Here is a 17,338-nt window from a genome sequence, read left to right on the forward strand (position 1 = left end):
AGGTGGGCGGATCGATCTAAAAAGCAGTATTATCGATAACAATGTTGGTATCAGAGCGATACTACCAGGATTGATACATTGTTTCTATCATCTAAGTTCAGTGTATCGTCCACTGAATAGTGTTAAATTAATTCTTTATTTATTTTTATGAAAAATTATACCTCAAACATCCACAATAAAAAGCATCTGAACCTTTTTTGTGTTTACTGTCACGTCTATTTTAGTTATAGTCTATAGCACATAATTAGTTCGCACGTTTTGTTAACTAATTTTTAATCACAGTGATTTGGTGATCATTGAAAGTTTGGATCATAACAAAATCTGCAGTATTGCACAGGACAAGTAATTTCTCAGGTGCTGCCACAAGGTCAGCATAACAAGACCTATTGCAAGGCATCGGCTGACAAACTTTACTGAATATTCCTAAACAATCTTTCAAACAAAACATCATATTTGCTTTGCACTAAGCTCAAGCTTTCCAAAACCTCTTCTACTCTCTATGCTCTGTGGACTGTCCAATATTAAAAATCATAATTTTCCACATCACCTTACTTTTTTTTTTTTTTTTTAAGTTTATGATTTTGAGTTGAAGGGGAAGTAATCGACTTCTGGTGTTGCTCCGTGACACTCTCATACGCTTAACAAACCGGATGTAGCGTCTTGCGTAAACGGCGGAAACTTAGAACCGCCCCTCTACTGGTTCTGTCCAATCAGTCGGATTACGCTATCAGGTCGGAAGTGACGTTAGGTTCGTCGCAAAGGTTGTAGGAAAAAATGAGTTTGGACCCCTGTTACCGAAGCCTGGTGGGGGTGGAGCAGCCTGTCATGAGTCGGAAGACCCTGGTGTTGCACTTGTAGTTATTTTTAATTTAACTATATTTGTTATTGGATTTTGGTGAATCTGTGCTGCTGATTATTACAGAGGAAAACGAACTGAATGCAAATGCTTCTGTAAACTCATTTTATTCATTTTAACAAAACAAAAGCATTCAACACACCACAGACAGCTTCAATCTATGAACTGCCCTTCCAGTACATGTAATAAAAGTCTCTTATGCTACATACCCGTCACGGTGACCAGATCCCAACAGACTACATGTGGGGCAAACCGTTTGTTTTGTTACTGAAGAAATAAATAAAAAATAATTACACAAAAACTATGCTGGTGTCAGGGTTAGCATCGGTGTGATAGGAATGACAATTTATTTGAAACCGGTGCGTATGTAACGAGCTTTATAGTCTTTGTGCACTCTTATATTTCCTTATTCTACAGCCCTAATAATCCTACTGTTTGATAACGACGCATCCACGGATCGCCACATCTCTGTCTGAGTCACATGTTTCTTAAAATGCGGGGCCTGGGTTGGACTGAAGGGGGGCACAAGGATAAACATGCCATGCAGTCCCACGTGAAGTGGGGCACCTGGTCACCCTGGATTCATATCACTGGTAGAAAAATAACTCTTCACATGAAGATTTTCTTCATTTTCAAATTCCCCTTTCGACAAAATTAATGTTATAACTTTATTATGAAAAGGTTATAAAAGAAACTAAGCAACCCTGCTTTTGTCACTAGTATATACATCCTCTGTTATTGTAAACAACACATTATAGAAAACACCACAAGGCGGCAGTATTGTCTTACTGGTTAAATAGTGTGGCGCGTACACAAGATTTCATTATTAAACTTTTATGGAGTATCCTGCGGGCTTATCGTTAAAGATGGTATTTAAACCCTTGTTTTCTTTCCCCAGCACATCTTATGGCACAAAGCCCTTAGGTCTGATCATCATCCTCACTCTCTTAAAAGACTGTCTCTCATTGGTGGGGTAGTACTCTGATAATATGTTGTGCCATGTCCCCCAGAAAATCCCATTTCGCACACCTTTGTACCTCCCATCGTAATATCTCCCGTTAAGGTTTGCGCTCATGCAGGCGTCAAACCACCAGCCGGAGCTGTAGTAGGCCCCGCAGTTCCCGGAGGGGTAGCGGTCGTGGTCCCTGTCCGGCGTGGTGAACGCCCTGTTGCTGTGGTCGTAGTTTTTGCTGAAGCGGAGAGCATTACCTGCGGTGCCCGAGTAACTGCCTACTGTCAGTCTATAGCGCAGGCGTTCGCTGGCCACCTTGAACTGCTCGTACTGCGCATACCCCGTCAACCCGTCAAAATCCTCCAGCTCCACCCGCAGCACCATCTCCCTGTCGCGGGTCAGCAGGTGGATGATGTTGTTGCCCAGCCAAAACTCCCCTCCGTCCAGCTCCCCGAAGCCGGATTGGTATTCTGCCCAGGTGCGGTTGAAGCTCACGCTGCCGTCCTGGCGGCGCTGCAGGACGGTCCACCCTCCACCCTCCTGCTCCATCTCGCAGTACACCGAGAAGCTACTAGTGCGGAGGTCAGGGGTCACCAGGTAAAGCCCGCTTTTTGTTTTTCCCCTGAGCAGGTGGTCCGAGCAGTCTCTCGGTAGCATGGTAACTGTAACACAATGGAAGAAATGACACATTTCTTAAAAAGCCAGTAAGCCCTGCTTTATTTAAGCCCTGTTTTTGCTCTCATATTCCAGGTGATATTATCATCTCGCAGCTGGGATTTATTCGTGAAATGAGCTGGCTGAGGTCACGAGTGCATCAGGTCAGTGAGCTTTTCCACCATAAAAAGAGTTACTGTGTGTGAGGGCCTTCAAAGTGGACCTCCACGGTAGATGAAAAGACATCGTTTAAAACAGAAATGGTGTTGGAGGGATAAACCTAAAGGAAGTTTAATAATTTCATCTTTAAAATAATTGATTTTCTAGTCCAACTTTCCTATATTTTCCTCCTGACTTATTAAAAAAAAGCTGAAATGAGGCAATAACAGGCAGTTAGAGAAAGAAAAGCGTGCATCTAAAATCCTATTAACCTTCAGTTTTTACTCTATGATGTCATGGATGCTGGTAAATATTATTTCAATTAATTGCCGGGAAGAAAATAGCCACTTGTTGAGTTCACTCTCTGTAAACAGCTCTCCACAAAAGGATGGTTTAAAGCTGTTGGTCTTTGCATAGTTGTGGTTTTATCTTTAGTCATGACATTCATTAGGAGTGACACATTTTGCACACATGCAGATTCCTCCTTTGACAAATAATAGCCAGTGATGTATGATACAAATCTGCCCACATAATTATATTATGAGGATCATTAGAGTTTGCTATGAGATTGTATTGCTTAATTTCTTTCAGCTTAGGTCATTATTAGTGGTCTTATTTATGTCTTTTTGAGTAGTAATAAAGTAATAAGCATTCAAATACTAATGTGGCACAATTCATTGCACATTTCTCAGCCTTGAATGTATGCGTGCTTCGCATTTCAAGCCCAGTATAATCTGCATCGATCACTAGCATATCTTTGCAGCTGACTGGCAGAAACAGTTTACATTTCACAAGCACACAGAGACAAAACAGAATCAGTGTGATAGCATAAAAGAGAATCTCTTGCCTTTAGGTGGTTTGTCTGTTGGCAGTTTGCCGTCCGTGCTGTCAGGCCTGCTGCCTCCCTGGTTCTCTTCTGAGTGGTCTTTGTGATGCATGTTTGGTGGTCTGCCATTAGGACTCAGGCTGTTATTGAAGAAAGCGGCCACCTGGTTGATTTTCACTCGTAACTCACGTGCACTGGGAGTGGAAGCTTCGGCCGCGAGCTCGGGGAGCTCGGGGAGCTCGGGGCGCTTGGGACCAGGGGTGGTCGCAGTTGTTGACCTGAAGTCAGGGCTGGGTGGAGAGATAGTGTGAGATATGGGAGAAGGAGTTGTAGAGAATGCAGGAGCTATTTCGTCCATCTTGTGATGTTTCTCAGTTTGTGTGTCTGAGCCAGAATTTGTAATTATATCTGACTGTGAGGATCCTGGAGTGGTGCTAGGGATAACACTTGTGAGGATCCCACGGATGATTTTGTTTGGTTTTGTTGTCATTGGGATTGATGCTGGTTGACTGGCTGTTTGTGGCCTCAGATCAGACACAATCCTGTTGTTTGGGCTCATAGTGGAATCTTCAGGCAGGCTTTGAAGGTGAGGGAAGGCTCCATTTTCCAGACTGTTGGAGGTCTTTGGACCTGGAGTGATAGTTTTCCTTAGACTGGGATTGAACTCTCTGTCCCCTGGGGAATGAGTCACTTCAGCAGTATGCTTTATGGGGCCAGATGTAGAAGGTGTGTTGATTTGAGAGGTTTGGGTGTGATCTGAAGTAGTCCAGCTGATGTTAGGTGGATTTGTTTTGGTCTTTGGACTTAGCTTTGGTTGCACTGCTGGTTTTGGCCTTTGAATTGGTGTTGCTCCTGGCCTAACTGTAGGCATGCTTCGTGGTCGGTAAATGAAGGGAAGCCTTGGTTTTGACGTTCTATTCGACTCTGCCCGAGGTGCAGGCTTGGCATTCAGATTAGGCGTTTCTCCAGGCTTAGGTGTTTTAAAGTTGTGACTGGTTTCTGGTGGTTTGGGGCCAGTTTTGGGCCTTACATTCGGTTTTGGCTTGAAGCTTGTCCCAGGTTTTGTATGTCTTGGTTGGTTGGGCACTTGATAAGTTTTGGATTTTGTAGGGATGTTCTGTCTGGTTTTAGGCTTTTGGTTAGGGGGTGTTTTCGTTAGATCCGGTATGGTCTTCTTTCCAGATGTTGAATCTTGAGTAGAATTGGAGATGTATGAGAGATTTTCATCAAATGTCTCCTTTTGGTTAGGTATTTCTGTATATCTAGCTGTTGGACTTTCTTTTGATTCAGGCTTTTGGGTGGGTTTAGGTGTCACAGGAATGTTCTGGCTAGTTTTAGGCTTTTGGCTGGGTGCTGTTTTCAGCAAATCAGGCATGGTCTTCTTTCCAGATGATGGATCTTGATTAGAATTAGACACTTGCGATGGATTTTCATCAGATGTCTCCTTTTGTTTAGGTTTTTCTGTGTAGCTAGCTGTTGGGCTTTCTTTTGATTCAGGCTCTTGGACAGGTTTGGGTTTTGTAGGGATGATCTGGGTGATTTTAGGCTTTTGGTTGGGGGGTGTTTTTGGTAGATCAGGCATGGTCTTTTTTCCAGATGTTGAATCTTGAGTAGAATTGGAGATGTACGAGAGATTTTCATCAAATGTCTCCTTTTGTTTAGGTTTTTCTGTGTAGCTAGCTGTTGGACTAACTTTTGAGTCATGCTCTTGGACAGGTTTGGGTTTTGTAGGGATGATCTGGCTAATTTTAGGCTTTTGGTTGGGAGCTGATTTCATTAGATCCGGTATGGTCTTCTTTCCAGATGATGGAGCTTGATTAGAATTAGACACTTGCGATGGATTTTCATCAGATGTCTCCTTTTGTTTAGGTTTTTCTGTGTAGCTAGCTGTTGAACTTTCTTTTGATTCAGGCACTTGGACAGGTTTGGGTTTTGTAGGGATGCTCTGTTTGGTTTTAGGCTTTTGTTTGGGGGGTGTTATCAGTAGATCAGGTGTGGTCTTCTTTCCAGGTATTAAATCTTGATTAGAATTAGACACTTGCGATGGATTTTTATCAGATGTCTCCTTTTGTTTAAGTTTTTCTGTGTAGCTAGCTGTTGGACTAACTTTTGAGTCATGCTCTTGGACAGGTTTGGGTTTTGTAGGGATGATCTGGCTAATTTTAGGCTTTTGGTTGGGAGCTGTTTTCATTAGATCCGGTATGGTCTTCTTTCCAGATGATGGATCTTGATTAGAATTAGACACTTGCGATGGATTTTTATCAGATGTCTCCTTTTGTTTAAGTTTTTCTGTGTAGCTAGCTGTTGGACTAACTTTTGAGTCATGCTCTTGGACAGGTTTGGGTTTTGTAGGGATGATCTGGCTAATTTTAGGCTTTTGGTTGGGAGCTGTTTTCATTAGATCCGGTATGGTCTTCTTTCCAGATGATGGATCTTGATTAGAATTAGACACTTGCGATGGATTTTCATCAGATGTCTCCTTTTGTTTAGGTTTTTCTGTATAGCTAGCTGTTGGGCTTTCTTTTGATTCAGGCGCTTGGACAGGTTTGGGTTTTGTAGGGATGATCTGGGTGATTTTAGGCTTTTGGTTGGGGGGTGTTTTTGGTAGATCAGGCATGATCTTCTTTCCAGATGATGGATCTTGATTAGAATTAGACACTTGCGATGGATTTTCATCAGATGTCTCCTTTTGTTTAGGTTTTTCTGTATAGCTAGCTGTTGGGCTTTCTTTTGATTCAGGCGCTTGGACAGGTTTGGGTTTTGTAGGGATGATCTGGGTGATTTTAGGCTTTTGGTTGGGGGGTGTTTTTGGTAGATCAGGCATGGTCTTCTTTCCAGATGTTGAATCTTGAGTAGAATTGGAGATGTACAAGAGATTTTCATCAAATGTCTCCTTTTGTTTAGGTTTTTCTGTGTAGCTAGCTGTTGAACTTTCTTTTGATTCAGGCTCTTGGACAGGTTTGGGTTTTGTAGGGATGATCTGGCTAGTTTTAGGCTTTTGGTTGGGAGCTGTTTTCATTAGATCTGGTATGGTCTTCTTTCCAGATGATGGAGCTTGATTAGAATTAGACACTTGCGATGGATTTTCATCAGATGTCTCCTTTTGTTTAGGTTTTTCTGTGTAGCTAGCTGTTGGGCTTTCTTTTGATTCAGGCTCTTGGACAGGTTTGGGTTTTGTAGGGATGATCTGGGTGATTTTAGGCTTTTGGTTGGGGGGTGTTTTTGGTAGATCAGGCATGGTCTTTTTTCCAGATGTTGAATCTTGAGTAGAATTGGAGATGAGTGAGGGATTTTCATCAAATGTCTGCTTTTGGTTAGGTTTTTCTGTGTAGCTAGCTGTTGGACTTTCTTTTGATTCAGGCTCTTGGACAGGTTTTGGTTTTGTAGGGATGTTGTGTCTGGTTTTAGGCTTTTGGTTGGGGGGTGTTTTCGTTAGATCCAATATGGTCTTCTTTCCAGATGATGGATCTTGATTAGAATAAGGCGCTTGCAGTGGATTTTCATCAGATTTCTCATTTTGTTTAGCTTTTTCTGCATAGCTAGCTGTTGGACTTACTTTTGATTCATGCTCTTGGACAGGTTTGGGTTTTGTAGGGACATTCTGTCTGGTTTTAGGGTTTTCCTCAGGGGGTGTTTTCAGTAGATCAGGTGTGGTCTTGTTTCGCGGTGTTGAATCCTGATTAGAATTAGACACTTGTGAGGGATTTTCACCAGATGTCTGCTTTTGTTTAGGTTTTTCTGTGTAGCTAGCTGTTGGACTTCCTTTTGCTTTAGGGTCTTGGACAGGTTTGTGCTTTGTAGGGATGATCTGGCTAATTTTAGGCTTTTGGTTGGGGGGTGTTTTCGTTAGAACCGGTATGGTCTTCTTTCCAGATGTTGGGTCTTGATTAGAAAAAGACACTTGCTGTGGATTTTCATCAGATTTCTCATTTTGTTTAGGTTTTTCTGCATAGCCAGCGGTTGAACTACCTTTTGATTCAGGCTCTTGGAAAGGTTTTGGTTTTGTAGGGATGATCTGGCTAGTTTTAGGCTTTTGGTTGGGGGGTGTTTTCGTTAGATCCAATATGGTCTTTCCAGATGATGGAGCTTGATTAGAATAAGGCACTTGCGATGGATTTTCATCAGATGTCTCATTTTGTTTACCTTTTTCTGCATAGCTAGCTGTTGGACTTACTTTTGATTCATGCTCTTGGACAGGTTTGGGTTCTGTAGGGACATGCTGTCTGGTTTTAGGGTTTTCCTCAGGGGGTGTATTCGTTAGATCAGGTATGGTCTTGTTTCGTGGTGTTGAATCCTGATTAGAATTAGACACATATGAGGGATTTTCATCAATTGTCTCCTTTTGTTTAGGTTTTTCTGTGTAGCTAGCTGTTGGACTTTCTTTTGATTCAGGCTCTTGGGCCAGTTTTGGTTTTGTAGGGATGATTTGGCTAATTTTAGGCTCTTGGTTGGGGGGTGTTTTCATTAGATCCGGTATAGTCTTTTTTCCAGATGATAATTCTTGATTAGAATAAGGCACTTGTGATAGATTTTCATCAGATGTCTCATTTTGTTTAGCTTTTTCTGCATAGCCAGCTGTTGAACTACCTTTTGATTCATGCTCTTGGACAGGTTTGGGTTTTGTAGGGATGTTCTGTCTGGTTTTAGGCTTTTCCTTAGGGGGTGTTTTCATTAGATCAGGTGTGGTCTTGTTTCGCGGTGTTGAATCCTGATTAGAATTAGACACATGTAAGGGATTTTCATCAGATGTCTGCTTTTGGTTAGGTTTTTCTGTGTAGCTAGCTGTTGGACTTTCTTTTGATTCATGCTCTTGGACAGGTTTTGGTTTTGTAGGGATGATCTGGGTGATTTTAGGCTTTTGGTTGGGGGGTGTTTTCAGTAGATCTGGTATAGTCGTCTTTCCAGTTAATGGATCTTGATTAGAATAAGGCACTTGCGATGGATTTTCATCAGATTTCTCATTTTGTTCAGCTTTTTCTGCATAGCTAGCTGTTGAACTTTCTTTTGAATCACGATCTTGGAAAGGTTTGGGTTTTGTAGGGATGTTCTGTCTGGTTTTAGGCTTTTTGTTAGCGGGTGTTTTTGTTAGATCAGGTATGGTCTTCTTTCGCGGTGTTGAATCTTGATTAGAATTAGACACTTGTGAGGGATTTTCATCAGATGTCTCCTTTTGTTTAGGTTTTTCTGTGTAGCTAGCTGTTGGACTTTCTTTTGATTCAGGCTCTTGGACAGGTTTGGGTTTTGTAGGGATGATCTGGGTGATTTTAGGCTTTTGGTTGGGGGCTGTTTTCGTTAGATCCGGTCTGGTCTTGTTTCGCAGTGTTGAACCTTGATTAGAATAAGACATTTGCGGTTCAGTCTCGGTTTGATTAGTAGCAGGAATGTGATCAGACTCGTGCTCTTGGTCAATTCCAGGATATTCATCAGATTTGGTCGTGTTTTCATTCTGAGGTCTATGATGTGGTGGAGGTGTCCAAATAGGAGTCACAGTCTTTTCATTAGGTTTTGACTTTTGAATAGGTAACTTGTTTTGATCAGGTGTATAATTTTGGCCATGTTTAGGTATAGAATTGTTATTCAAATTTTGATCAGTGGGTAAAATATGAGGGGGAATTATTTGCTTAGGTTTTGAAGTTTCGACTCCTTTTGGGTCTTTTCCAGGTTTAGGTTTAGGTCTTTGGTCAATTCTGGGTTTGTGGTGAAAAGGATGCTTCTTTTGGTTGTATTTTGGTCTTTTGCCAGGCTTTGGTCCTTGGCCTGGCAGAGGTTTTGCTCCAATCTTAGTATTTGAGCTCATGTTCTTTTTAGCTCCTACAGTTAAATCCTGATGATGAGCTCTGGAGACTGTAGTTGTCGTCGTTGAACTAATGTGACTGTGGAGGCCTGGCCTCGATGTAGTAGTTTGATTGGTTATGTGTTGTCCACTCACTGTGCTCATTGTAGTTTCTGTGTGAGTCTTTGCATCAGGTTTTGGAGGCTTAGAAATCCCAGCTGCTACAAGGCCTGTGTTTTGGGTTGTTATCTCGTGACTGACATCTGTGATATAATGCAAGGTGGAGCTGGGCAGAGGGGGAGATGGAATAGATGACGTAGCTTCATTCGAGTCCACAGAGTCTAGCCCTAGAGCTATGTTAATTGTAGAGTGAGGAGTTGGGCTGATTGAAACAAAGTCTGTCCTTTTAGTTGCTTTGCTGGACGGTAATTCTCTATCAACGTCTCCCTCTCCACTCTCTGTCTCTTCGTCTTCTGTTTTGATCTCCTTTCCCGTCTCCCTGCCCTCGCCCCCCTCTTTTATAGTCTTTTCTTTTTCAGTGCGCCTGATGCTTTCGGTCTGTTTTCGTTCCTCATTATTTTGCTCTACTTTTACTCTCTTTTCCATTTCCTTTTTCTTCTCCTCCCTGCTCTGCTCTTGCTCCTGATTTGTATTCTCATCATGGTTCTCTGACATCTTTATCCTATCACTGGCTTCAGTTTGCGTCTCTATTTCCTCTGTTTTATCTTGCCACACGTGATGACCACTTTCTTCAGTTTTATTTACATTAGTGAAAGTCTTTCTTTCTTTTCCATGCTCCAGAATATTCTCTTGATATCCCTTTGAATTCTCTTCTCCGGCGGTGTCTTTATTTCTGTCTCTCTCCCCCTGCCTATTGTTTTTGTCAGCAACCTTTTCTCCTACTGTTCCCTCATTTACACCACCAGTATTTACCTTTGTTGGAACCACTTTGTCCTTTCCTTTTCCTCTGTCCGATTGAGTTGTTCCATCAGTTTCCAGCACTTCTGTCAGAGTTTCTCCTTCCTCATTTTCTTTTATGAGTCCTCCATTGCTCTCTCTTTCTGTCTCCCATTTCTTTCTTTCTTTCTCTTCCTGAGTGCCTGTTTTTTCCAAGTGTCCATCTCCTTCCATAACACTGACTGTGCTGCACTCTTGTTTAAAACCATTCTCTTGAAGTCTCTCATTCACCCAGTTTCTCTCATCCTCACGTCTATCCGTCCCCTCACTCAGCGTCTCACGCTCATTCTCTCTTTGCCTTCCACACTCTCTCTCAGTTTGGCTTACTGTACAGTCTGCGCAGATCTCTCGCAGTTCATCCACACTGTCCTTCAGCTTCTGCAGGTCCTCCACGATCTTCTCCAGCTCTTTGAGCTGCTGTGGCAGGTGAATCCTCAGCGGTGGCAAAGTGAGTAAGTAAGGGCACGTGCTCTCATGCTGCACCTGTCTGCACGGCCCCCCAGGCGTCAGTGTTACAGTGCAGGGGCCAAATCCTTTATCCACAAGGAGTATTCCTTCATCAGAGTCTGCTGTGATCCAAGAGAGACTTGAGAAGGCCAGCAGGGTCCCACATACGCAAAGGGCTGTTAACCTCATTGCAGCCTGAGAGCAAAGAGTGAAGGGAGAGGAGGGAGAGAGTGTAAAAACACCCACCTCAGTTTGTGAGAAGCGCGGCAAGAGCAAGAGAAAGAGGAAAGGTGGGAGGGAGAAGAGGAGGGAGTGGGAAATGATGGAGCTGTGCAGTGAAAAGTGAATCTGTGAGATATCTGAGAAAAAGGAAGGAAGGAAGAAAGAAGGAGGGGAAAATAAAAGAGAAAAGTTAGAGGAGGTTGGTTTTTAAGATAGTGGATGATATGCATGAAGCGTGAGGAAATCCGAAGATATTTCTGCTTCATAATAGAAGCAGAATTAACTGCAGCAGTTAGTAATCACTTGGGAAACATTAGAAACCATGAAAACTTTAGAAAGCACATGTCTTAACCATTTATTGGATTACAATTGATTCTAATTCCACTCACATCAGTTAATGAAGAACATTTGCAACACATTCTCCCTCTATGCTGTAATGATAAATGTATCAGGGACTTGAATATGCATGTGTGTCGCAGTTGCTTTGGCAAGAGCGTCCCGAGCTTCCTGACAATGCGTCCACAAACATGTGAATGGCACATGTGACAGGTTAAAATATGCATTTGAAGCAAAAAAGCGACTGATGGACTGAAGTCAAGAGGCTGTTATTCAGATTTGAATGGGCATGCTTCACTTTACTGTAAACTGTGAGGCTTAGTTCAGCTCATGATTAATGGCGGGCAGGAATGTCTGATTTATCTAAGAAGACCATTTGATTAAAACACAGTGCCAGAAGAGATAAATATCTCATGTACTATTGACTTTATTCGGACAGTTCTAATCCCCCAACAAGTGTCAGGGATCGGTGAGGCAATCTCTGGGTGGAGAGGTTAATCTGACCGTGTACAGACTGTTCATCTGTGATCTGGGGTCTTGGCTAATTCGTTTTGTCTACATATAGTCAGAAAACAGGAAAGAGAGAAAACCGAGTCACATGAGCTAAATGAGGCATCTGCTTCACAGGGAGTTTGGATAATGAGGCTTTAGTTTCTCGGACCCCGAGTGTAAATGTCAGTCCCACAACAGGATATGAGATATGAGTGATAGCATGCAATGCCAGTGTTTGATGTTTCAGAAATGTGTCTGTTTTTAATGCTTGTTAGACCACTAAAATTATCTTACTTATCGACCGAGACACGATCTCTGCGCACTTTTTTGTCTGTGTCTATTTGACCAGCTGAGAGATTTCTCAGCTGTCCTTTAATAATGACAAAGGAAACCATTTGTTTAGTGAGAGCACTGTGGGAAGCCTCAGGTTAGAAATGAAAAACGATTGAAGTAGAAGGCTGGATGCGGCACATCGCCGGTCTGCGAGGTCACGAACGCATCTGGAGAAACTGCATCGTCTAAGAGCGTAACAGCTTTAAATCCTGCGGTTGGTCTCAGAGAGGAGTATTTTAAAATGTTTTGGCTATTGTAATCTGTGTAACCCTTCTCTGTCTAGCTTTAAATTTCAAGTTGGATGGTTCTCCTCCTCCTCCTCCTTCTCCTGCTGTGCTAATGCAGCTATGAGCTCATTTGACATTTGACAACTGTTGGCAGGATAAAAGCCAGGAATAAGTGTCCTTTCACCTTTCACAGGCACTTCAGTATTTCAACACTTACACTGGGAAATGGTGTGAGATAAATGTTTACGCTCTCTTAGCATTAGGCTGTATTGATTTATTATCACAGGGCTGCATCTTTTACAGAGCAGCCAACCCTAAATCTCTGACATTTACTGCTTAACCACAACAAACTAGCCTGACGCACGGGCCGCATGATGAAATGAGAACGATTGGAGTTTTGAGAGCAGTCGATCGACGTTTAAAGGCTAGATTCATTTGAATGAATTCATTTTGTTTCTTTGACAGCTCCAGATCCCAGTCAGCAACTCCATTGTTCCCGATAATACCCTCACTCCTGCTTTATCCATTTATGGACTGCAGCTTTTTTCTCTTCATGGTGCCCTTTTGGGATACAGTGTTTTGAATTCCCTCGGTGAGTTGGCTAGGCCCACTCTCTGTCCCTGATCATGTAAACACTGTGCTTTTTTTTTCTTCCATAGAGACTAGAACAAACATCTGACCATCAGTCCGGGCTCTGCTGCCTGGGCGTCCTGGCAGACCACTTCATCTCCATCCACTTCGGGCAGAGGAGCCAGTGCCGTCGTTTGCGTCTGTTATGTGCATAAGTGTCCCATTTCCAGCTGCACTGGAGTGAACCCAACAACTGTCGTAGTGCAGCGCCAGCCTCTTGTAACACCACACTCAGTCTGCCTGCCTGAAGGTATAACCCTACCTGCGTTATTCCACTGCCTCCCGGCTCGCATGCCAAGAATAAATAATTATTCAGCTCTGTGATGCAATACCTGGCCTAATCATGTGAATGGGCCCAAATGTAAAGTCCCCTTCATCCCTCTCTGTTATGAAAATGTGCCTACAGTCATATTCACATGATTTGGCTGTGTCCGGATCTTTAATTCTGCAGTAACGGATGCATTCCTTTGCCATGTGTGAGAATGTTTTTCATCGAACACTAATAGTGACTCCTAAAAGTGAAACAATCAAATGTCCCTCACATCTGGGCTGAATTTCCTACAGCTAGCCAACACCAGATAACGTCAGGTCAATTAGTTTTTTAATCCAAAATCCTGGAATTCGTTAAGACATTGTTTAAAACTTATATTTTATAATCCTCATCCTGATAAGGGATATGGAAAGCGGGCTTAACATGGGAACAGCTTATCTGCTGTTGTCACTGCCTGCCCACCAGGAGCGGACATTTCTGAGACCCTGGCATGCACAAAGAATAAAGAGGTATTTTTCCATCGCAGGAGAGGTGCTTTTTCTTTTAAAAACGTGTGAAGCGTGTTTTGTAGTAAAGGTTCTACAGAGACGTAGCCGTTCGGTTTTCCATCATAACCTGATGTTCATACTGAATAGATTTGTGCTGCATACTGTAAACGTCCCAGCTGCGCTTAATAGAAACCATGCATCATACACAGACAATAGCCTAGAGATAAACTTACAGAAAGGTGTGCCTCAACGCACCGCAGAAACCCCTTATTTACTAAACCTTCTTCTTCTCAGCACCACTTCCACAGTCATATTTTTAGAGACTGCTAAACATTATGACATTAGTCAGGTGTTACCATAAAATACTTCACTGCACGTAAAAGGCAAAGTATGGCTGCCTGACAATGTTAAAACAATAAAACTGTTTATTATTCCAGCGTGCCATGAGTAAGAGTGCAGAAAACCAAACTGTGAGAGCTGGTTGTTATTTTCAGAATTTGATCTACTCCAAGTTTAATGTTTAAAACAATAATAAAGTCAATGAAGATGCCAATTGTGGGGAAATAAAAAATTAAGCCATTTCCCTCCCAGTTACAAAATGATACCTCAAATCTGTCCCTGAGTATAGCAGTCAGGTAGCTGGACTTTCTGCCTCTGCTGAAGATGCTGTAAAGAGTTATCATCTTTCCACTGCCTTGTGTGATAGGAACCAGAAATAAGCTCTATGTACTGCAAACTTTCTTCTCTTCTCTGTGAAAACTGTTTAAAGAGCCAGTGTGCAATCTAATGAGCTATTTTGGCCAAAAGAAATAAACAAATCTCATTTTTGAGTAAGCGCTTGTGAACACTGTGTACACTACCTTTCTGATCTCTCTGCACAGATTAGGACTTTTTCTTTCAAGGCAGTAGATGGGAACCAGAGGAGCTCAGAAAGAGATGTGGATGAGTGAGACAGCTATGGGACTGGAATGTTTCAGTGCCATAACAGGGAGATATCTTTCATCTAATATTAGTATGTGACGAAAGACAGCGTTTTAATTTTAATTGCCCAACGTTGACATTAAATGAATAATAGTTTTAAGATATTACATTTAATTAAACTAGCGACTAACTTGTTGTTGTTCAATAGTGATGAAAACATGTGCAGCTGACCACTCCCAACATGAGTAAGGTTTGATGGCACAGTGGTGAGGGTCAGTGAGCAGGGTGATTTCCACAGGAAAACAAACACACACAAAAAGCCCTTCAATCCATTTCCACTACTTCACTGCCACCTGCTGGCACAACCTAGAAGTGTCTTATAAATTAAAAAACGTATTTTCATCATACTCAAAATGTCACATTATCATCTCCAAATGTTGACATAAAAGCCTTAAGTTTCAAGTTATTTTCTCAATGCCTTAAGATTTTGAGATAATAACGTTAAATTTTGACTTATGGCTAGTTTGTGATTTTTTTTTTTCAGTAGTGAAAACAAGTTTACATACAACCCAGTTCAATGATAGCTCTAAAACCTTTTTAATAACCCTCAACAAGGGCGAAATCTTGTGGGAGAAAAACACACGCCCTTATAAAGGAGCATAACAAACACCTTTAATGCTACATCGTTTAAATAATGGCAAACAATATTTTTTCACCATGTCCTGAAATTCGTTTTTTCTCAGAAACTGGATTTTTAAAAAAATCAGTTGCACTGCTTTGTTTTGGTCTCACGCAGACATGTAGTTCTCTTCTTTCTTATTTTTTTATCTTTACCTTCACACGTTGCTGCTACGTTTCAACCATTAATCCATTTTCTTGGTTTTTGTCCTTTATTACCATCTGACCCGAATGAGAACATGAGTGTTAAATATAGAGTGTGGTTAATCAAGCACATTTTAGTTTTTTTAATCGTTTTAGGAATTATGTATGACTCGTATTTTAAATTAACAGTAAAAGAAAAAAAAAATCCTGCAGCCCTCGCCACCCTTAGGATAAGCGGAAGCGAATGGATGGAAGAGAATGGATGGATAACTGTAGTAATCAAGTCTACCACTAGGGGGTGCTAGCTCAATTGAAGAAACGCTGCGTTGAAGAATGATAATAAAACTTTTAAAAAAGGTGTCCAATTCTTTAGAAAAACTGCAATTAAAAAAAAAGACAGAACATACGTGAATCCTTCACAGATGTTTTTTTATTACAACCCCATAGAAAAATGCATTTATGGGGATTTTGAATTTTCTGTCATCACAAAAAACATTTTAAAACCACAAGAACATACCAGATGTTTTTGGTAGAGATAAAAAAAAAATGCAAAATTATGATTCTGATTAAAAACACTGTTTTTGTTGAATGAACAACATGGACTCACGAAACTATAAAATTCATACTTATTTCTGTCTATCTGTCTGGACAGGAAAGTCTAACTATGACAGTATGTGCGAATTCATGTTAAAACTAATCTGAGATGACTCATAATTAATGAAAAAAACTAATTTAAACTAGTAATATATGGTGACATAGGTGCAGTAATTTATTGAAACGTGAATAAAAAATGGAAATACAGTATAGCAACTTGTCCATCTACTATGGATAATTTTTTAGCCCTGCCACTTCTTCTTTGGTCCTCCACTTGTCCAGTTTCCTCAGATTTTTCAAGGACTCACTGCAAAGCATGCTAAGTTTAATCTCGGTGGTGCAAAAACTATTTTATGCCTGTTAAGCTTTGCTATCCTTGACATTTTTTTAGATTCAACTCAAGAAAAGTGAACAAATTCCCTTTTATTGCAGCGAACTGCTAGTAAAAATTGCCTAAACATACAATTTAAAAATAGCTTCTGTTATGTGTATACACAATAAAAGTTCATATTGTGTGGCTAAAATGGAGGCCCAGTGATGGTGCCTTTTATCCTTGAATGATTCATAGGTCAGTGTTACGTGGCTTAAGAAACAACAACAAAAACATTCCTCTTTGTATGGTACAAGGACTGGACTGGAAATCAGAAAAAAATGAAAAAGCAGCCAATGTCCACAGAAAAACTTTGAAAGGCTCTTTTTTCCTTGGATGGTATTTATAATGGTTATTTTATGGGTTTTACACTGAGATGACAGCTGAGTAAATTTTGTTGTATCTGTTTTATTTTGCGTGCACTGACACTAAAGTTTTTATTAATAGTAATAGTAATACTACTAATAGTAGTGGTAGTAGTAGTAGTCAGGGTTATTATAGTTTTGTAATTTCTAATTAGTCTTTATTTTTATTTCATTTGGACTTTTTGCTTTTAATTCAGTTTCAGTTAGTTTTCATATTGGGTTTCCTTGTTTCAGTTCAGTTTTTATGTTTTGAAAATGTTTAGTTTAGTTTCTATTAGTTTCTCAAGTCTCCATTAATTATTATTGTATATTGAGCACAGATAACAACAAAGTAACAAACACTTAGGCTAAGGATTTTTTGGATATTATTTTTAATTTATTTTAAGTTTGCAAATTAGTTTCAGTTAGTTTTAATTTTTAATATTTTTAAATATTTTTTATTTATTTTTTTCTCAAAGAGTTAGTATTTATATTTATTTTATCTATCTAAAAACTAAATTTTTCACTCCTGGTTTTTAATTTACTTGTAGTTAGCTATAATGACCTTGGTAGTAGTAGTAAGCCTGGGGAGCTATTGCTCCAGAGTACTTTAAAAAAAAATTACAATAAAATATTTTTTCTTGGCTCCTCGGATAGACTGGGG

General features: G+C 40.8%; 1 protein-coding gene and 1 long non-coding RNA gene across 2 annotated transcripts; one reads left to right on the forward strand and one right to left on the reverse strand.

Moving 5' to 3' along the window:
• Positions 1-446: 446 nt before the first annotated feature.
• Positions 447-10,875, reverse strand: LOC116318342 (mucin-5AC-like). Its single transcript, XM_031737329.2, has 2 exons — positions 3,469-10,875; positions 447-2,470 (listed from the first exon to the last, which is right to left on the reverse strand). Exons 1-2 carry the CDS (start codon positions 10,811-10,813, stop codon positions 1,761-1,763), a joined length of 8,055 nt encoding a protein of 2,684 aa, XP_031593189.2. The 5' UTR covers positions 10,814-10,875; the 3' UTR covers positions 447-1,760.
• On the forward strand, positions 2,267-14,461 carry LOC120441208. The gene is made up of 3 exons (XR_005613881.1): positions 2,267-2,405; positions 2,559-2,626; positions 12,894-14,461. It is a non-coding gene; the product is annotated as an uncharacterized LOC120441208 (long non-coding RNA).
• Positions 14,462-17,338: the final 2,877 nt, after the last annotated feature.

Source organism: Oreochromis aureus, linkage group 7, assembly GCF_013358895.1.
Source record: "Oreochromis aureus strain Israel breed Guangdong linkage group 7, ZZ_aureus, whole genome shotgun sequence".
NCBI classification, from domain to species: Eukaryota; Metazoa; Chordata; class Actinopteri; order Cichliformes; family Cichlidae; genus Oreochromis; species Oreochromis aureus.